Source organism: Solea senegalensis, linkage group LG11 (genome assembly GCF_019176455.1).
Source record: "Solea senegalensis isolate Sse05_10M linkage group LG11, IFAPA_SoseM_1, whole genome shotgun sequence".
Taxonomy (NCBI): Eukaryota; Metazoa; Chordata; class Actinopteri; order Pleuronectiformes; family Soleidae; genus Solea; species Solea senegalensis.
Window position 1 is genome coordinate 11,319,093 of NC_058031.1, and position 23,346 is coordinate 11,342,438.

The window sequence follows — 23,346 nt, forward strand, 5'->3', positions numbered from 1 at the left end:
GTGTATTGATTTTTACCTCTTGAGACACAGAAGGTGTCATTGTACACCTGTGGCATTAAGGTCTCTGCAGAGAAACACAAGAGTTCACAAAATGAGCCAGCACTTGGCAACAGTGGAGAAAAACAATCCCTTTCAACTGGTAGACACCTCAGAGCACAGAGTGGTCAGCTGCCTTGACATTAAATCAGTCACCTTTACAGGTGCTGGTCACTGATAACTTATTGAATTTAGATTGGCGTCTAATTTCAAACAACAGTTTTTAAGAAGCAAATAAAATATCAATTTAATCATTCAAAAATATTGTATTTTATTGTTTGAAAATACACGTGTTCTTTGTGCTCCATGATTTGTTCTTTGCGCAGTGTTTTTTTGTTCGCGGGCGGGCCTTAGGAAGCTGCCTGCTGATTGGCTACGGAGTTTTGGAGCGACAGCTCAATGATCCGTCCCAAAGTATTCCCCGTCAACATCCGACAAAATAATTGTAAACACTTTTGTCAGATTCTAAACGTTAGATATTTACAATAATTTTGTCGGACGTCGACGGGGAAAAGCCACTTGTATATTCAAACAATAAAATACAATATTTTATTTGCTTCTTAAAATGTGCTGTTAGCTTCGTGAAAAGAGTTGTTTAGAAATATTGACACAAACCTAATTCCATATTAACTTTGGATTATAGCTTGGCTGATAAATCAATAAGGCCAATATATCCATGGGTATTAACTTATTGCTGATAAATCTTTGGTGGCAACTATGACATCTGATTAGCAAAAAGAAAGTGCACAACAGTCAGGGTCGCAACACTTTATTGGTTATTAAATTAACTGCCATTTTGACAATCGATAAATTGCTTTGACTTTTTAATCTTTTTTTTTTTAAGTGACTTGTTGTCTTTAAAGAAACTAATATATTTTTGGACAAAACCCTCATTCATCATTTTCTGTAAATTCTTCTGCTGTTGTGAATGAGTCTAACCCAGATTAACTCATGCTGCCTTGTGGACAGCAAACTCCATAGTATGTCTTCAGCCAGTTTTTCAAAACACCGAATAATAAAGCTGGTATACGGTTATTACATTTCTCACAGGTGCTGGTATCTGTATTTGCCTCAAGAAATCCTGCATTGTTTGAGCTACACAAGACTAATTTATTATTTACTACACTGTATATGTTGTGGTGTTTTCTGTATGAAGAAATGCATTTGTATTCTCTTTGCTGTCATGACCTCATGTAGTAATAGTATTAGTGATAAGGGAAAGGGAATAGTACGTTGGATGCTTCATCATTTCAGTTGAGTCTCAAACCACTAGATGGTGTGATTGTCTCTTCACATCTACACACATCGAAGGGTTGAGTGGAGAGAACCTTAAACTGAAGAGGATAACGTAGGGCCAGACTGCCTCTGAGCCCATACCGTGTGTGTGTGTGTGTGCGCAACTCAAACATTTGCAAAATAAGAGCTTCTCAAATAACACCCGATAAATAAAGAGAATATGAAACAACATAACGACAGGCAAATAATACTGCGCTGTTTGAAACTCCCGTTCAACAAAAGAGCTCATCCACACTGCACATTCCCCCACTGAGAGAAAGGAAATAAAACCCAATCTTCCGAAACTTCATCCAGACACTGACTCACTCATATTTGAGAGACTGGCTGCCAGCCATGTTAACAAAAAGCTGTTAACATGGCAAAAGGAAGAATAAAAACAGAACAAGGGTTCAGGTTCAGGGAGTTCATCATTAGCACACAGAGGATTCAGCTGCAGGGTTTACAGGGTGTCTACCTGCAGGATATTTTTGGTGAATAAGTGGCAGACAGGTCTGCTCTTGTGTCCTCCTCTGCCTTGCTGTCAGTGTGTCATATATTTATTAATAACAAACATACAGGTGGAGATTGTTTCAAGTTTCAAATCTTTGTTTTTCAGATGCATGTCAGTGTGGGAACAAACGAGACACTTGGGGTTAAGCTGTCATGGTTGGGTATCAAGAGCCAGGATTAAATTGTCACCGGCCCCTAATTGGTAACAACTTAAGCATCACTAAGTCTGCACAAATGATACTGCTATTGATATTTGTGTTATGTTAATTCCCATTTAAGTGTTGGGGGACGATGATGAAGCTGGTGACATCAGGCACTAACATGTGACACTGCACTATTTCTGTACTCCAGCCAACATGGCTGATCAGCGCTCGAATGTTTGGGATCTCTTTGATACATTTATTGAAAAGAGAGTAAAAATGTAGGATTTTTTGGACAAATGTTTTTAATCGTCTTTTTCAAGTGTATATAGGCATGTATAGGCACTTGAAGATGTTTTAAATAATGAAAAGAATATTGTCATGGTTTGGGGTGACAGTTGCTCATCATAGCAAGTAAGGGGAAAAAAAGGGGATACTCATATCCTTTTAAATATATCATGCTTATTTCTTGAGTATTTAACAAGACATTGATCCTAATGAAAAAATAGAAAGATAATTACAAATAATCATAATATTAATGAAAATAGATAAAAACAGCAGGCTACAAGGCTACAGTAAAATCTTCTCCCTCCAGAAATTCCATAAATGAGCCCCAGATTTTTACAAAACTGTTATATTTCTCCTAAAGTTTGTATGTCAGTTTTGCAAGTAAAAATGTTGTTGCAAGTAAATGAGTAACACTCTGAAACTGGAATACTTACATAAAAAACACTCAAACTTGAGGCAGCGCATTGGTTTGACTGCTTTAGCAAAGCTAATTTAGGTAAAGATAACATTTCAGCTGCAGCCTTTGGGCTCCAACACTGACGGCCTGAACATAACTGAACCTGCTTACTCCAGATGCTATTGGCAGTACTTTTCAAAAATTAAAATGCATGTGACAAATAATAGATGTCAGTTGAGCACTAACAGTATTGGCCGCACCTTTAAGCGGTATCGATATCACTGTCAATATCGATTAAAATCCTACAAAACCCATCCCTACGTGTGGATTCTTGTTGACATTGAGGTAATATTTGTTCTTTATGAGCCTGGCATTGTTTTGGAGGAAGACTAATAACTGAAAAGCCATATAGAACGTCCCACATCCCTGTGATTCAGTGCTTTAGTGTCCACCACAAATATTGCATTTTGCGTCGTTAAAATGTGAAAATATGAAGCTTGATATTAGCGAGCCTTGGTGAGCTTCACTACCTCCTCAAGGGCAAGACAAGAGCAGGCATTTCCCTGTGCTGCTGTGGGTTGCTTTTTCTTTTTCTTTTTCCCTTTCTTCCCGTTTTCTTTGCAGCAGATGGTAAAGAGAAAATCACTTTGTGCTGGAGGCAGGATGCACCAGGGTCAGGGTTTAAGCTTCGCGGTCCACTCTGAACCTGGCTGATTTGACAGGACTATTTTACATACAGGATGCTGAGTCTAATCAAATATATGCGAAAGAACAAGGCGGGATTTGCAAAGCAGCTTGATACAAAGATAGTGATTAGATTAGGGATTTTACAGAACAGCAGGCTCGAGCCTCGGTGTCCAGTCTGACAACATGGAGTTCCAGTCTGGTACATGCACAATAGACAACAGATACTCACAAAGAGATTTGTTTACTACACTGAGATGAAGAAGGTGTTAATATTGACATGCCAGAGGACCTCATTCTGTTCAAACTACAATGACTATTAAGCCGTGATCGGAGGCAATCAGAGGGAAAAGCAAAAATAATTGTCCTATAATTAAAGCAAATAACTGCACAGAAACTCCACTGATTTGTTTATCTGTTCATACTCTGATTGAACTTATCTCCAAGGACAATGACGATTGATTGCACTTGAAAATGACGGATCCCGTGCAGAATGCAAGTCAATACTGAAAATAATGAGCGACTGAAATGTTCAAGTTATGTCAACAGCAGCAAAACAAGGGCTGCTTGGGGAAGGAGAACATGTTCCCCACACAATTATACTGTAGCTAAAAACAAATGCAGCTACTGAAATCATGCTGGCACAATAATACACCTTATTTAGATGCCTCATATGCTCACAGTCTTCTGAGCGCACTGAACCATGAATCATTACAAGCTTATGCAGATGAACATACTGGTTTATCGAGCTTATGTGAGCCATCTACAATGAGAGACCTAGAAAGACATGATTGGAGCAGCCCATTCAACAAAGCGTGTTATATAATACCTTAATCGATGAAACATAAATATTTAAGAAGCTATCAGGATAGACATCCTGTTTGGAGTGGAACAAAGTTCAATTTGTGTGAAAACAGACAAATTAGTGAAGCCATTTGAGCCATTATAGACTCACATAAACATACACCTACAGGACAGGCCTGTTTAGATTTCTCCCTTTTCTCACACATCTCAAATGTACACGTGTGGGTGTATGTATTTTTATGTATGTTGCAGCCAAGCTGATGACAAGCCTTGGGAGAAGATTGTGTTCAGTGCCATGGTGCCAAAGAAGGTGATAGCTTGTTTATTTCGACACAAATGCATCACAAAAGGTGTTTTCTCAGGCTTAATCCTATTCTTGAACACTGAAGAGGAACATTAGTAGCCAATCTTTGCCAGAGGCCTTACACCTATAACATCCATCCTCACTTTCATGAGTCTACCTGCCTGTGAAGTACACATCTGGTCACATCGGTCCATTTTTTTAAAAGTTTACCCCATCCAGCGAGCTTGAATCCATTAGGGAATTGACTGTGTGCCTCTGCAGCGCGAGTGGATGAGGGAGTGGGAGTCAGCCAAAGCCCCAAGCTCTTTTGAAGGAGGGGGTTGGGGTTGGGGTGGCGGTAGCGGTGTGGAGGTGGCTGCTGGAAGGCAAAGCTAATTCACTGTGACAGAAATCAGAACTGTCAGGACCACCATGACCAAGCAGCATGGACAGCATATATCCAGTCAAACCAACAGCTGAGAGGAAGCAGGGATGTCGGGGGCTCAGAAAGAAAGGAAGGGGATGTTCTGAACCAGGCACTGAAAGAGGAAGCGTGTGTGTGTGTGTGTGTGTGTGTGTGTGTGTGTGCAGGGCAGGCAACATCAATCCATTCAAAGACAACCAAAATAGAAACTACACAGTTAGCACATAGGTAAGAAAAAGACCTTCAGGGTAAGAAAGACTTCAAACACACATTCAAAGACGTTACAAAAACATACGCTTCAATGAGCACAGTCAATAGGCACAGAGATATGTCTGCAAACCACGTTAATGTGACCAGAGCATTTAGTGAGGGCTGTAAATGCCCTCCATGCGGTTAAAGCATTGCGGTGATGGCTGAGTGGTTTGAAAGAGGTGAAAAGCTGCATTGAACTGATGTCAGCACCAGTATACATTCAAGGTTGTCGTATCGGGCAGAAAAAAAGTGGTGTCAAGCCATCTTTAGTATTGAGCATGATAAGTAAACTGTCCTCTAGGCAGACACACACATATAAACACACAAATTAAGAATAAAGTGAAGTGGCATTGCTAAATTCCAGTCCTCTTGGACTACTGGCAAAAGGTTACTGTAAAGCACATGTAATATTCATGAGGAAATCTATGTACTACTAATCCATTAGCATGCAATCTACTTAAAGTTTAATGTATACAATGTAAATAGATTATTGTGGGAAAACTGATACTGTTAGTGAGCGGATGATACAAGGAGATAGAGAGGGAAAGGAAGCCACCAGCATCATTACTTAATGATGAGAGCAGGAGACACAGGGCTGGTCTCGAAAATGACACAGAGGAGGAGGAGGGGATTGTTGGAGATTAAGTGAGCTCTGTGCTGTTTGTAATACACTGCAAAGCATTGCACGATGTTTGTTGAGCACCACTCTCTTTTGGGACAAGGAGAAAGCCAGTAGCGGGACCTTAAACTTGGCTGTGGAGAAAGACAAGGACAGTGCATTGTTCCTGGAAGCGGAAAAGGATTAGGCAGCAATGCTGTGAGTATTCAGTAATATAAGGATGCAACTTTGAAAGAGTAAAAAGGTGCAAGACATTTGGAATTTCACATTATTGCTAAGCTGTTTACTTTGGATTTAAGGTTTGGCATTTCTTTCACATTTTAGTTTTGGGGATTAGTCTGCCAAATTGCTCACTTCACTGGAAGTGGCATGAACTTTTCAACTTCCTGCTGTCAAATTCACACAGGCTTTACAAATCAGGCTGTGGAAAATATCTTTGAACTGATCTGAGAATGTTTTAATTTGAAGTCACCTGGTACCAACTGACAGGAAAATTCTGTTTAAGGTGAAGGCATGAGTTTTAAACAAGGTCTTAAAATTTTCCTATTCAGTGCATAATGGTCTAACGATTTCTGCAAAGGTGGGGATCAATCAGCCAGCCAATTGTTAGGTATTTATGTGAATCATTAAAGTACAAAAATACAAACATGCCATTGTACAACTTCTCATGCGACTGTTTGTGGTTATTCTGTTTTGTGTGAAATAGAAATTCAGAGGGGGGTTTTGTGGCAGAATGTCAGATTTAACAGGTTCTGATTCTGCTACCTAGAAGGCAATGCAAAAAAAACATTCTCAGTACCTCTGAGATAAGTATTTGTGATTCTAAACATGACTTATAAGATTTTTCTGAGGAATAGGGGATTTGTGAATACTCCACTGAAGTATTTTTCATCTCCTGCCTTCAATATGGAAGCTTCCAGAATGACATTAACCTTGTAGAATACTGTATCTTTGCCAAACAGTTCAAAGCAGCAGGAGGATCAAAAAAAGAGGCCGGCTTTTTAATATATCATGCTATTTCCCATTTGATTGTTATCTACCCAGGGAGAGTCACTTGGAGTAAAAACCTTGAAGGAATCAACCTCCAGAAACATGACCTCGGGACTGTATCCCAGCCCTCTTCTGTTGCTGCTCTGTCTCCTCCACGTCTCTGGGGAGACCTGTCCATCAGTGTGCCTTTGTATATCTGACACAGTGAGCTGTAGCTCCAGTGGTCTGGCCAAACTACCTCAGTCGCTGCCCTCTTTCTCCATCACCCTGGATCTCAGCCACAACCATCTGTCTTGGCTTGGTCCAGGCAGCTTCAGCATCATGCCCAAACTGGAGAACCTCAGAATGGCTCACAATCAGCTCAGTGTCCTGGGCCATGGGGTGTTTCAAAACGCCTCTGGTCTCAGGCACCTTGACCTGTCCTCCAACAGACTGCATGTGGTGGAGCAGCACTATTTCCAGGGGCTGTGGAGGCTGGAGGAGCTTCTTCTCTTCAATAATAAGATCACTCAAGTGGAGGCGAGCACACTGAGTGGCCTGAGCAGCTTAAAAAAGGCCTACTTCAGCTTAAACAAGATCACGCACTTTCCATTCTTCTCTATCCAAGACCACAGTCATCCTTTCCTGACCATGCTGGACCTCTCGTCCAACCGAATGAGTAATCTGCCATGGGAGGATGTGAAAGCCTTGCCCAGGCTGGTGCAGCGGGGACTGTATCTCCACAACAACACTCTGATCTGTGACTGCTCTATGTACAGTGTGTTCTGGCACTGGGATCTGCGGGGTTATGACTCTATGACAAACTTTGCAGAGGAGCACACCTGCTCCATTTACGGGGACCAACGAGCTTCAATCCGGTTCTTGCAATATAACCGCTTCTTCCACAACTGTACTGTGGAAAAAGCAGTCTCTCAGCCTGTGACCGTTCTCCTCTCCAGTGTTTTAGTCACAGATGGAGACAAAGTACGTCTGGACTGCCAAACATCCCTGAGTAAAGACAGTGCAGAGCTCTCATTTACATGGCTCTCCCCCAGTAAGGGGTATATCACTAAGACAAGCATAAATGACACACTAATTAGCCTGTTTCCTAATGGTACCTTGGAGATCCAAGCAGCCAAGGTCAATGACTCAGGTCAGTACGTTTGCACAGCTGTGAATATTAAACACTCGCTGAATGCGACCCGTGAAGTCAATGTGACGGTGCTGCAACCTGTGGGAGAGTCATTCAACACCGGCTACACAACACTGCTTGGCTGCGTGGTGACCATGGTCTTCATCCTCATGTACCTCTACCTGACGCCATGTCGCTGCAACTGCTGCAAGCAGCCCAAATGTCTAGCTGTCCCCGTTGCGACCTATGACCAGAACACCCTAAAATCAGCTGTCTCCCCGTCCATAGGAGACCATCGCAAACTCCAAACTAATAAGCATGTTGCATTCATGGAGCCCATGATAAGTGAAGAAGGAACAGAATGGACACCAGAAAGCTGAAGGCTTGAAGGTGGAAAGAGAAGACAGCATTAAGCTGTTGTAGCACCATCTTAGGCTACATCCATACCACTCTGTTCTCATTTAAAAAACGCTGCTTGCTGTATTTTTGTTAAAAACTCCAGGGGGACCATTTTCAACTGGATGGGCAGAAACTGAGACCTTTGGAAACTACGCAGAGTCAACTGCATTCACATCCTGATTGGTTCTTATCAGCCCCAACTCAACTATCGGCTGAGAGTGAAAAGCTCCGTGAACACACACACACTGTCAGTTTCAGTTTCACCTTGTTGTTGTGCTCATGAAAGAAAACTCTTCCCTGTTTTGTTTTTTTTACCCATGTTATTTCTCATCAAATCTACTTCCTGTTTACACTGGTGGTCACTTTGCAGCTTTTGCACCTGAAATTGTGGTCTGGAAGCAGATCATTTTTGTCTGAAATCTTTGTTTTGAAACGTATACAGCTTTAGACTATAGGATGAACTGAGATACTGCATCTATCTAGGTTTGAGGAGCAGTTTACACTGATACACAAGGGGAGTTGCAGTTAAATTAAACAGTTTCATTGCTTTGCCTCAATTCAACTGAACACTCACAGTTCTGCCAAAATAGATTGATATGAAACAATATTATTGCTCCTAAAAAAATAAATGTTGATTTACCCCTATTGCAGAACCTTGATTTCGATGCCAAAAAGTATGCGGGACCTAAAAGTTGAGTTTTGTGTTCTTGTTAGTACTAATGTCATATGTCAGTGGTTGTTCTGTTTTCTTAATCCACTGCATGAATTGTGATGCCATTAATGATAAAAACAACAAGGACCTCATGTTGTGGTGGTTACATCAGTCCCTTTTTCGACACAATATCAAGGGCTGTGGCAAGTTGTAAAAAGTAAGGATCACTACAAAACGTTCAAGGCTGGATGAAGACAAAAAAAAATTGACTCTTCACTCCAGTGTTGCGTTCCAACAAAAGCCAATATAAACCTGTAACCAGAGAGTGACGTTTGATTAATCACATTCCCACAATCATAACGTGTAAAGGATCTCCATTCAAGTGAAATTGATTCAAATTTTATTTCTTTTTTTCAAGACAGCATATTCAATTACAGAGGCAAGTAATAAAATTGTCAACTGACCAACTTTTCTACACCTCCTCTGCTGAATGTATCAAGGCAAACAGCTTATTGTACCAAGATAGACGTTGGCTTCCCTGTTCCTCCCATAGGTTAAAGCTGAGGGGCAAAAAAAAAAAAAAAAAGCAATATCTCCAATTCTGCTCTTTCTTGTCATCTGGCTTTGTGGCTGAAATGAGAGTTTCAACTTTTTATTACCCTCAGTGTACTGACACTGAGGTTGTAAATCAGGGGAGAGCCATTATCAGTTCTAAAATCAGCTAATAACTTCTCTGTGTGCTCAGGTAATGATGGAGGGAGATGGAGGGCTGTATTCCTCACAGGACGAGAAAATGAATCTGGCTCATTTTTCACAGAAATTGTTTAACAGGGATTAAAAATCCCCACAAAAACTTCAAGTTTATGACTGCAATGGACCAAAAGAAGTCTATTTATCTTGGATGTCTTAAGGTTGCTCCTTAATTGGCTGTACTGTATCAGCTGAAGATAACGAAATATCTCCTATAATGTGGAGTTTCAACATGAAACTGCTTTTTCAACTCCCGGAAACTTTTGCTCCCTTATTTCCCAATAAAGGTATTCAGTCCCTCTAAATCACTCGCCTACTCTTCTGATGTCGTATTGGTTTTGAGGGAAATTAAATTTTTCTGAGCAGATCTATCCAGCTATCGTATGAAAAGAGAAATTGAGATGCAGCAAGAAAAGCAGTGGGTGTTTATGTACAAAAGCTGTGGCTTTCAGTGAACATTTAACATTCTTATCTTGCAGGAAACAGAGTCGCATCCTGCAGTGATCCATCATAAATACACATTTCTCATAAAAACCTGTTGCATTAATCTGGCAGTGAAAAACAATGAGGCTTTATCTCGGCGTGGCTTATTCGGCAAATAGCGAGGTACAAAAATCAGGAGCGTCAACAAAGTGAAAACAAACAGCAGTTGGATTGCTCTTCAAAAGACAGCATCTCTTTGATCAAACACAGCACTTTGAACACTGGGGAACAACTACAACCACGGAATTTGAACTGAAGTGACAAATACTTCAAGTAACTCTGACACGAACCCCCTGGAGGGCCTGATTCTGTACCGATTTATCCGGGTTTGAGTCTTGGAGGAGGAGAACTCCATTGTTTTTGTGTTGTGATTGATCATTGCTTTCATGACAAATCATATCATATTTGTCAAAAAATATTACATTTTAAAAACTGATGTGCATGTGCATCCCAAGCAATATGAGGACAGTCAGCCAGATGGTGGCGCTGTAATTAACACCTATACCTTATCTAATTTATTTGTTCTTTGTACCATTGAAGTCTGCCATGATCTGCCATTTTAAAGGAATACTTCAACTATTTGCATTTAGCTTCGTATTACTAGAATAGGGGTAGTATTTTTTAAAACTTCAGTTTCCCCTGAGTTGAGAAATGTCTTCATTCTTTTTTTGTTGACTCGTAGGTGGACAGGACCTCATTCCCAGAATGTAAACAGTATCCGCCGAAAAGAATGAAAATATTTCTCAACTCAGGGGAACTAAGGTTGGGAAGCACAATTTTTCAAAAATAATACTCTTATTCTAGTAATACAAAGCTAAATGTGAAGTATTCCTTAGCGGTTTTTTTTAAAACTGGCATTTTTGAATATTGGTCCAACTAATTGTGGACGACGTCCTTAAGTCTCTTGTTTTGGTTACAAATACTCTCAGTCTACTGTCATGGTAGACCAAAGAAACCAGAAAATACTCACATTTAAGAATTGCAAATCAAAGAATTACAAAATGCCTCAAATATGAGTTAATGGGAATCCCATCAATTTGCATGAACATGATCTGGGGTCATTAAAATCCAGTGACATGGGGACAAATGGTCGAAAGAAGAGTGCACAATTATTGAAATAAGGTACCAAGTGTGTTATTTAACAGAATTAAACAGGCTAAAATGACTTTTATTTTGGTAAACTTCGCTGTTGCGTTGTGCTACGTACTTCAACCAGGATCAATAGTCTTATTTTACATTGTGTAACCATGCTTCACATGCTAAAATGCGGATGCAAATGTGCCAAAGAAGGACTTGCATGTGCCGTCAAGAAACAACACAACTGTGTGGGATGAGAACATTAATTTGATGACATGAAAGACCAAAGAGCATATGGGCGGATGCGGATAAAGGGATTTTTAAATCTTGATGAGACAAACAGTCAGCTCACAAGAAACAAATCGATTTCACAAAGTCCAAGAATCCATAATGTTTTGAGACTGTAGTTTAATCTTAATGCACACAGTTGCCGGGACTAAGGATTGCACTGAGATCGAGTGGGATTAGACGTAATCCTTCATATAATGTCACAGAGAAGTTGCCAGTAACCACAGTTTTAAGCAACGGCTGACATTTGAGGAGTGGCCTTTAATGATTTCTTAATCCTTAATTAAAACTTGGCCTATTCCAACCTCGAGCGGAATAACCATAGCTGTGCAACCTGAATGTAAAGTCACAGACAAAAAAAAGGTAAAAATGTGAAAAGGGCAACTGTGCATGAGTGGGACAGACGAGATTGTCATCGCTGTAAACTCTGGAGGATTAAGCAAAATCCGACTGAGGGAGCTCTGTACTGTTATCCATTACTGTTAAATCATGCTACTACGTAATTGTATTAAAGTTTTTAAATATTTTTTTAATGTTATTTCAGTTCCTCAATGCAGGTTAGGTAACACTTGCATTAGCAGCAGAGTGCCCACGTGATGTAAGCGTTCGTATCAGGGCCTGTCATGACCTGATGTCTTTCAGAGACATTACATGATGTGACTAGTTTTAAGAGATTACCGTGAGGATAAAAAGCGGTTGCTTTATCAGTTTTTATATATTTTTTAAACCCTCTAATCTGGTACCATTCCCTGACACAGCACACACAGCTGGGTCGGGATTTATTGTTTCTGATATGAGTTAAAACACAGAGAACACAATGACGTGAGCATTTCATGAGAGAAATATCTGCAGGAGGCCTCGGTTAGATAAGGACACTCCTGAGCCTGGCTTCAATCTCAGTAAAGGCAGCATGTCACTTAAGATGAGTGCAATTAGTTTCCTGCTCAAACATTTTATTTGAACCTTCTGACTTAATGGGAGGCCTCGGCTGTGCATTTTAAAACAGACAGGAGGCATAAATGATGTTACACATATCCCTGCTCATATGAAACACGGGGGGAAGTTAGCCTTTTAGACATTAGGAGCATTACAATGTAGGGCTTTAACATGATAATTGCAAACAATCAGCAGACTAAGTTTTTAAACAGTATGTGCATGGACAAACCAATAACCATGTTAACACAGTTTTCACTGTGGAGCAATCAACATAAATGTATTTGGCCATAAATGCTTAATATTTTACCACGAACCACCGCCTGACCATGCAGTTCTCACCGTGCTCACCATGTACTCGCATCTTTGACGAGCAAAGTGTCAAATTTCAGCACACTTTGTTCGATAATCAGTGCAGAGGTCTCTCAGGACATTTCCGCGCTAATGATCTGGCCATCTGACCATCGAGAAGGAAACAAAGGAGAGCAGAGTGCAATTGGAAAAGAAAGCAGCCTTCACATGAACTGAAAATGCCACGAAGGGGCTACTATTTATAGACGTGGGACAGACAGGAAATGTGATAATCGATATATTGCAGGAAATCTAAAACGATCCAGTTTTATTTATAAAGCACTTTTCAAAACAATATGCTGTACAGTAACATTAAAATCCATAAGAGATAATAAAACACATGAAGACATAAAACACATAAAAGACAGTAAAACTAGTAAGAAAAGTATTAAAAAAACGCAATAAGACACCAATAAAATAAGCAACATAAAAGCAGCTCACACTGTATTAAATGCACCAAGGAAAAGAGGTGCATTTTAAGAAGCGCTTTAAACAGTCAGTGAAGAGGCCTGCCTGTTCAAGAAGTAACTCAATCAATAGATTGGGAGACACGAGGTAACTCAATCAATAGATTGGGAGACGCAAATGCAAAGGCCTGACCAACTCTGAGCTTCAACCTTGTTTCTAAGACAACCAGGAGCATCTGATCGGCTGACCTGAGATGCCACAGACTGAAGAAGGGTGGAGAGGTAAGGGGGAGTGACATCACTGAAGGGTTTAAAGGTCCAGTGTGTAACATTTAGGAGGGTTTGTGGGCAGATATCGAATACAGTATGCTTGTAAAAGTGTGCATTAGTTTAAAATAAAAATTGTTTGGTTTTTGTAGCCATAGAATAAGCTTTTTATATGTACTATAAGCAGGGGCCTGTGTTTGGCATTTTGAAGCAGTGACTATGAACTAAACATTTGCAAAGTGAATAAATAATATATTAAAGCATACAATATTTATAACAGTTCCCACACCTTGGTTGAAATCAAATTCAAACAGTTTCCAGGGCCAATTTCCTCAAATTCAACAACCGAATGTGCTGACACAGCTCAAGACGTGAAGGCCACTCGTAAGAGCCGCTTCTCCCATGACGTCCACTTTTATTGATTTGCAGCATGCACTGCATTTGGCCAAGTAATTGTCCTTGGGATCTTGGGTAAGCTAGTCCACAACACCACGAGTAATTACGACTTGACGTTTTTCTGCGTATGAAGGGCATGAAACAGTTGGAAGCGTCGTAACAAACAAGGAACATATTTACCTAAACACAAATTCAAGCACTTTCAATGACCCATGTCAATTTTGGGCAATTTTCAAGGACCTGTGCCCTTATGTATGTCGGAAACGTCATTAGCTGAGAGACAACTCAACGTTTTTATTGACAACTGTAGTTCTCTGACGTGCTTCACAGTCTGCTGCAAACTGCAGTCTCTCTAATTCTTTCACTCTGGGCATTTAAACATGAATAACATTAAATTACAATTATGCTGTATGCACAGGTGGCCAGTGGAGAGAGGGCAGACTGGCCAAATGTGCTCACGGTTGTGAGTTCCAGTTAAAAGCTGGGCAGTAGCATTTTGGACTAACAGCCATTGTAAAAGGGAAGCCTGACTAGCCCCAAAAAGAGCACTGCAGTGGTCCAAACATGTTGTTAATGAAAGCACGGGTCACCTTTAAGAAGCCATGCCTCGACAAAACAGATTTAATCCTTGGTAATTGCCTAAAACGGGGAAAAAAAAGCAGGATTTCACAACAGAGCTAATTAGGAAATCAATCATAGGTACCACTGGAACTGTTGGAACAGTTTTCGATTTTCTTTTTTCATTAAAATTCTGAAAAAGTGATGCCATCCACACTTTGACGTCAACAAACACCAGAGCAATGAGTCATAAAGAAGTGCCACGGGTGAGTAAAATCTGTTTGAGTGCCATATTTTTAAAATGAATACTTATACTTGATATAAGTGTACTACTGAAAATGTTGCAAACAAATGTATCAATGCCAGTGTGCAGGACTTGTTTGCTGTTGAAGCTAAAATCTTGACATTTGGCTGCAGCATGTCAATAATTATAACTCAGAAGTCAGAACAACGACATATCGCTGTATCAATATCTTGTCACAGCCGTATCTTTACTATAATACCATGGTAAAGATGCTTGAATGCCGTTTCTCAGAAATAATTGCAGCTCATCATCGTCAACACAATCCATGATGCTATTAAAGGCCATTGATCAGCCTCACATTGTAACCCAGCTGAAAATAATAGTGGCTGAGGCATCTTCGTATGCAATTTTACTGATAAGGTGAAATCCATTAAGGCCTCTATCAACAGCAAAGCCAATTATTCTGGTGTCAATATCTACAGCAAGATAACACTATCCATGCTAAACCCAGAAATAAAAGAGGAAGCAGGTACACAGAAGAAGAAGACAACAGCGGTAAATACATGACAAAACCCAGCCTGTTTTTGGGCTGACTGAATCCATGCTCCGTCAGCTTTTATAATTGAATATTTTGAAGTTACTGGATGGTAGAAAGACACAAATTTGACACTCAACATGGTACCAACCAGCCACCAGCTAAAGATGTTTTAGAGAAAACTTTAGCAGAAAACTGCTAATTCTAACTCACTGCACCAGAGCCAGAGCCAGAGCCAGAGCCACAGACACACTTATTTAGACAGAGATATTTGATTTGGCAGAGTTATTTACACCGTGTACCCTTTCTGACACAATCCTCCCATTTATCTGGGCTTGTGACAAGCACTGAGAGTACACTGGACGTGGAGTCAATTTAGAGTAAACATTTGCAATTGGCTACCGCAGTCCTTCACCGGGCGGGGATTCAAACCGACAAACCCTCCACTTACAAGCCCAATTTCCTTCTGCTCAGCCTATTTAAAATACTGTTAATGAAATTTTTGAAAAATGTGATATTTGACTCAATCATCAATCATCCTGCTTCCTCCAAATAACCATGCATGCTCAAAAAAATAAATCAATACATTTTATTTTAAAAGGATTTTCAAAAGGACAACTATGTGATGCTTGAAAAGACTCAACATCCCTGATGCAAAGCACTCCATCAGGCTTCAATTAAAGCATGAGCTGGCCTTTTCACATTCAGTGTTTTACCAGGTTGGGCTCAGCTCCCAGAGATTCAAAAATCATCTGATCCAAGAATCTTATTACAGTGAAAGGGGAGTTTCAGTCTAAATAGCGAGTTGATTTGCTTTCACGGGTGGATGGCTGCCTTGACTGTCAACAAGAGCTATTACTGAGCTGTCAAAACAGTCATCAGGCGGGGTGGGGGGGGAGGGGGGTTGGTGGGGTGGAGGCATCCAGCTGTGTCAGACACGTACACATCTTTCACATGCTGAGACACCTCACATAGACACACGCTCAATAGAGGTCCAATGTCACACCATTGACTCAAACCCTTATTTCATTCTAATTGGACATGTGCTTGAGAAACACACGCAGCAGTATCTATTTCACAACAGGCCAACACAGCAGATACTACACTGTAGTACCCTTTCTTTCTTTCTTTTTTGGAAGCTACGCTGGTTGCTTCCCAAAAAAGATTAAAATAAATGCAACACTGCTGCACTAGAGACAGCAGGCTGTTTATCATACCTCTCCCCTGAATGTGAACACATGCAGGTCCATGCTCTGTATTTTCCAAAGCAGCTGGATGTCCAACACGATTCGGGTCTCAGTCAGATCACTGTGGGGAACGATGCACGCGAACGCCTCATTAATCAAATGTGTAGATCAAGTTTTATTGCAAACAAATAGATGAGCACATGCAGTGATGCTCATTAGATCTCGGCGCAGCCTCACGGTTCTCTCTACATCTCTTTGGGGCCATTTTGTGCTTGAGTAAATAGAATTGTAGTGGAATATTAGAGATTAGATTTGATAAACACAATGACATATTGTATTTCTCTGTTACTCATGAGCACATATCCTCCTGGCTTTTTATTCTCCCGCCCTGTTCAGCTCATGTCATTTCTTCCACCGCTTTATTGTATTATGTTGTAATGGTACTGCCCTTGTTATTATCTGTCACACCTGTCCTCTAAAACAAAACAATAAACTCTGATGAAATATGGCTGTTTTATTTCCATTAAAAAAAAAAAAAAAGACCTTTACTGTCAGAGACAGTATGGGGTCCCTATCTGCAATGGCTCATAGTGTCAGAGATACTCAATAATGTGCTTTATTGTACTATTTTTCAGCTGTACCTGTGACATGGCTTGAGGGATGGCAATGTCAGCCTTTCTTTTAGTACCAGTTTGGTTCAGATTGAAATATCTCAACAACTATTACATAAAAAACGCTGTAAATTTGCTGGGGGACGAAACCTACTAATGTTTGTGATCCGAGGGCTGGCCAATAAAACAAACAATTTGTTTTGTCATCTTCTGCCCATAAACACATTTAAACCCATACTCACTACCAAGCAACAGTCTTTAACTACATAAATATTTATGTACGCAAATTTGAACCTTATATCACGATTACACACAGGACTATATGAAGATTTCATGTCACAATTATTCTGTCAAAAATAACTCAGTCACACAAAAATATGCTTTAAACACAAACTAAAATCTTAAAAGGTCCAGTGTGCATAATCTTCTACCATGTTCGTGCAACTTTCCAAGCGAGCAAACCAGCTAGAGCAAGTATATTTACGTTTAGAAAAAGAGGCTTACTATGCAAACAAGGAAGAATGACATCCTTTCTGGTATAAAAAGGCCACCGTAGTTCCCCGTCGTGTAAAGGGAAGGGTGAATGTAAGACTTTTTGATTTGTTACCTTCTGTAGATTCAGAATTAGGTCACTAATTCTTGTAAATAATTCTTGGTCCTGAATGACTTATAAATTGAACTTCGTATTTAATCATAACTTTAGTAGCCTGACTCCGATTGAGATTGAGAGTGTGGAAGTCCTACTGCCAGGAGGCGTGTACACAATTGGATCTACAACCAATTAGACCAATGATGTGGATGACATGCCGTTTTCTATGAGCGATGGCATCTAATGAGCAAGTCACTCAAAATAGAAATTGAAAGACAGCTGCTCTTTGGTAACTGCCATTTTAGATGCATACAAATTCTGCTGAACATATTCTCTCATCTTCGTGATAAGCCCGCTTCTAGTGCGCCAGGGGGGAAAAACCCACCTTGGTTTGGTTCCCTTTTTTAAGGGGATTCTGAAGTTAGCCAAAATGACATTGTTGTCCTTACCCTGATAATGTAAATCTACCATGATCAACTTTTATGCCTGTCCAACCCAAACGTGATCTCCATCACTACCTCCATGGGTCTTTTGCGTTAGTATGGACATGTATGCAATACTGCCTCTAGCGCTGAGCACCAAATTGCAGGCATCAAGAAACATGGCGACCACTGAAGAGGTTATTTTACTGTGCTTGATCCAAAAGCGGATTTCGTGGAGGTGGAATGTAAGACCACAGGGGAATATTACTGCTGATGAGAGATATCGACTATGGGCGACATTTTTTTAATATTTCTGTTTGTTCGTCGTGAATTTTGATAACGTCATTGAGTGAAGTCGAGTGCCTGGCTGCAGGGATAAGCCAGCAAGCTCTGGCAGCATGTTTTAAATTGGGCACTGCAACTGTAGCGAGCTTCTTTGTCGTTTTACTGACTGATTGGACTATTGGCCCCACAATTTCCTGCTGTATTGCTCCGCTCCGGACGAAATGAACGTAATCCATCTCTGCTTTTGAGTATAAACGGGCCTTTATTGTGAGTTGCTTTCAACTGGAAGGTTGTGGGTTTGAATCCCGGCTCTGATAGTCTGCATGCCGACACCTAATCTCATGTTGCTCCTGATGGCTGCATGTGAATGATGTGTGATAGAAAATGAACCGCACATAACTGCACATAACAAAACTGTAGTGTAAAACACTATGTATCTATGACTAGTTGTGTTTAGTGCTAATTATGCACTTTTAGCCTACTAATACTAATACTAATAACAAACATGGCGAACACTATTAGACTAGCTTTATTTTGCTCTATCATTGTAAGCACATTACTACACAGGCGAAAAATACAGTATATGCTATTTTTCATGCAAATGCCACTGCCATTGTTTTAAGGTAGGCTGCTGGAGCTTTATTTAAGCTACATTAATTCCCTGTTCACGCCTCATCCAGAGGTAATGTTGCCTAAAAAACAAAGACAAATAACAGTGGAAACTGGGGGAGTTCCATAACACATGCTGGTGGGGCAGGTAACAAGAGAAGGGATACTCAGTTGCAGAGCTGTGTTTCATTCTGGCCCAAAGCCCCATATCCTGCTGAGGCACCTCTAAACACCTAACAAACAAAATAGATAAATAAATAAACACAGGGAATTCATTGTACAGCTCACTGATCCAATTTGAATTTCTGCACAAATGCGAATATATTTCTCCCATAGACCATGCATTAAAAATGGATTTAGTCTTCCGAGTCCGTTCTGAAGCCATAGTGGGAATGAGAATATATTGAATAGCCACTATGAGGCTAATCCACTGGTTGCAAAAATAACTTAGTAAACATTTCCCTGAGGGGTTAATGGGCTCAATCACTAGTTTCAGCTCTTCTTCAATTGATCATGATGTCGATTTTGTAAATTATGCTCTCATTTAACTACGACACATACTGTATGTGTGAGAGTCACATGGCAGAATAGTGGTTAGCACTGTTGCTTTACAGCAAAAAGGCCCAGGTTGGTGAACCTCTGGACACTCTAAATTGAGCGTAGGTGTAAATGTGAGAGAGAATGGTTGTTTTCAATCTCTGTATGGTAAATGGAAGACAAAGGGCTTCTACAGTAAACATTTTCCTGAGGAGTTAATGGGCTCAAACACAGGTTTCAGCTCTCCTTCAATTGAACGCGATGTCAATTTTGTAAATTATGCTCTCATTTAAGTACGGCACATGTGAGTGAACACCAGTTTGAGTGACAGCTGGTGTCGTCCAATAACAGCCTAGTTGTAGGTGATGCCTACAAAACGTCAAAATACCCGCAGACCAAATTGCAATACTGGAAGCTTCAAAAGAGGAGTTCAGATTATGTGGGTGACTTCAAGACTAATACTTCCCCTATATGCCCTCATTCAAATTACTCTTTCTATTTTAATAGATGGCATTAAAATGACAATGTGAAGAATTATACAGATCTATTATTTAAGATAAAGGAATGTGCTCTGTACTCATCTTAAGTATTTATGTAAAATGGTGATGTATTTCATATTACCTTATACTTAGGGGTGAAATTGGATTTCATATCTAAAACATACTCAGAGCATTAAAAAAGACATATCACAATTATACGATATTTTTGAAAATAATGACAAATTTCTTTAATATTATGGCACCTGTGACATTTATTTGGTTATGTTACAGTAGTTTTTCTACATACTTGACTTTTTTATCCCTCAGTGGGATGAAGAAGGGCACTTTTTTAGTACATAGGACAAGATAGTTAATGTCCCTTGAAGGTTCTCCACACTCAGATGCAGTTTGCCAACCATTAACGGGTGACAGGGACCACCACTGAATGTTAACACCTACCAATAAAATGTTAGGCACACAAGAGGAGAAATCGAAATATTTGACCTGGCCCGTTTCTTTATATTTGAATAAGAGTATAATCTCAATTTTTGATCTACGTAAATCAGTCAGTTGGTTCCAAGGACTTATACTAGAAAACACTAAACCTCAATGTGCAATAAATCCAATGTATATAAAGTGTACACTTACGGTGTTACATTTTATAGTTTAATATTTGTGTTTACAGTTTTTTATATTTATGTGGCTCAATGTGCTGCGAGTGAATGGGTGAATGGCAAAACTTTAGTATAGAGCAGCTTTGATTGGTCATCAAGACTGGAAAAGCACTTTATAAATACAGATCATTTACCATAGAGAGTCAGATGTAATGTAATTTTCTTCAGACGTGCACTTGTGATGTGTAATTTTGAATCATGATAAAATAAATCTATACAGGTAATCAGTTTAGTAGCTAATGTGATAGTATTTTATGAATTAAAATAAAGTTTATTGACCAAATTTCATGATACATCATCAGCAATGAACCCCAGGATACTGATCTGATGAAACACCCCACCAGGATTGATATAGCCTTGGGCTGTGTCCCTCAGCCAAGTGGGTGGTTTTATAGTTTCACCTTAATAAAAATTTAAAATTGGTTGGTTTTTATGTACCTAAAATCAAAGGAAGATTTTAAAGTTTGACTTACCCCTGACCAGCACATATCAGTTGTTAACACCACTAGGTAGCTCTGGTGAGGCCATTCAGGACTGGAGACTCTCTGTCTTGTTTCAGAATCCATAGCCAGAGGCAGAGTCCTGTGTTCCATACGCCACACAACAATAAGTTAAAATATGGCATTGTTATTAACGTTTCTACATTTATCATCAAAATGTACGTTCAATATCAAAAGTACTGGTCAGTATTGATGACCATTATTCAATTTGTAACAATAATAACCAAAGCAATAGTGTTGTCAATAGATTTAGGGAGGACAGTCTGGATTTTAAATGAGCCAAGTTGTCCTGCTTTTTGTAGCTGCACTAATACCCAGCATGACTAGAAAAACAAGGTGTCCATGTACTGGCTACACACAAAAAAAGTGCAGCTGCTGCTGCTAAAAAAGTAAAAGATATTTTACTTCTGAATGGTCAAAAGACTCCAAGTTTGTGTCAATTTCACTTTTCCCTGCACAGGCATGTACCAGAAGTTCCTTGGCAACAAAAAACAACTGATGCATTTATGCAGCTTTATTTATTTGTTACATTCATTTTTAATTTGCACTGACTGAAAAGCATATAGTTCTAGCACAATTTTTTCCTAGTCCAGAAATGTTCTGGAGGTTTGTTATTTTGCCAATTTATGTATATCAGTGCAATAAGTTAAGACTGTGCACTTTGACAACTGAGATCTGAGAACAATACTTTGCAGTTTCAAAACTGATATTTTGTTGAGAATAAATTGAAATGTCCTGCAATGAGTATCTCATAATCACTGTACGGGAATGGTCACCCTAGTTGTCAAGTTTCTAAACTTTGCTTTTAAAGTTTACATTTCGAAGTAATAGTAAATAGTTTACCTTCTGTTGGGCCACAGCAGTGTGGTGGAGCTACAGGCTACTCAGACACTCTAAGCTAATTCAAAGCTAATCTGTTTTAACATGTAAAATGTAGCTGTACATGTTATGTGCTATAAAAAAAAACATTAATACATAACACTTAGTAAAAGAAGGCTACAGGGAGAATTATAATATATAAAAACTGTACAAACTGTGGTTAGAGAACAGCATTTAAGCCTGTTGGTAAGCTAAACGCTAGTTTTGTTGCTACTTGTTAATGATGCTTACGGTTAAGCTAGCTGGATAACACAGTGGAAGATCGATGTCAGTGGAAAACTTAACAAAACTAAAAACTGGTGGCGTTTAGCTCACTTGGTAGAGCTGACGCCCCATGTTGAGACCGCAGTTCTCACAGCAGGCGGCCCAATTCGAATCCCGCATCGGGCAGCCCTTTCCTCCATATCATTCCCCCTCTCTGCCTCCCCATTTCCTGTCACTCAACACTCTACTGTCGATTAAAAGGCAAAAGCCCAAAAAATATACTTTAAAGAAAACAACAAAACTAAAAACGTTGAATATTAGACTTACATTCGAAACACGGCTCCATGCCAGTTGGATGGAAGGTCAAAAACATGGGTGTTTCAAGGGACCAGGGCATGCTAACTGCAGAAAAGCAGTTGAGCATTGTAGCTATTTTAGCATTTTAGCCAATGAAGATCAATTTCAATTTCGAAAATACCACCACGTGACTACTTCCGGAGATAGTTACAGGGTGTGTGGTTAGTCTTTGGCAGCATTACTTCAGAGGTCAGAGGCTGAAAGGTTTAGCTCAACCAGCAAAACTGTATGTGTGTTGGAAAGCATTCTGTGAGTAAATGTAGTCAAGGTATGAAGCTTTTCTGGAACTAAAGCATTCTTTCTTACTAAGCCTCTCCCAAACTAATACTGGATTGTGTGATGGGTCTTTGCCAAAATTGGTTTAATGGGGGTCGCCATGGCAGCATTGCTGATCTGGAATGGGGCACTGGAGAGAATACAAAAAAAGTTATTTTATAAATAAATAGGAAATTGCGCCATCTGGTGTTTCTCTTCAGTAATTTCCACTGAGCTAATGCAGCAATACAATAAGCCCACACAGGGACGACATTGACATTCCTAATGATTCTTTCAATAGTGTCACAGTCAGGCGCAGTGGCACTCAGCAGGGAGTCTCAAATGCTTTCAAATGCCGTAGTCTCTCCCTCTGAACTGCTCTCAGCACATTGTTTACACTGCGGTAGAAAATAGATTTCAGTCATTTCTAGCAGAGCACCGTGCCTTGTGTCACGGAGAGAAAATTCATTTTTCCACACTTTTTAATTGCTTGCTTACTTCTAGAAATATGCTCTACAAATGTTATGAACGGTGAGAAACATGGGGTTTCTCAAAGAATTCTGCTCACGTGAAGAATATTCTAAGTAGGAGTAATAGGACAGAAA

General features: G+C 39.8%; 1 protein-coding gene across 1 annotated transcript; it reads left to right on the top strand.

Moving 5' to 3' along the window:
* Window positions 1-5,762: 5,762 nt before the first annotated feature.
* LOC122776743 (amphoterin-induced protein 3-like) lies at window positions 5,763-9,919 on the top strand. Its single transcript, XM_044037420.1, has 2 exons — window positions 5,763-5,910; window positions 6,757-9,919. The coding sequence occupies exon 2, from the start codon at window positions 6,805-6,807 to the stop codon at window positions 8,191-8,193; it is 1,389 nt and encodes a 462-aa protein (XP_043893355.1). The 5' UTR covers window positions 5,763-5,910; window positions 6,757-6,804; the 3' UTR covers window positions 8,194-9,919.
* The last annotated feature ends 13,427 nt before the right edge of the window (window positions 9,920-23,346 follow it).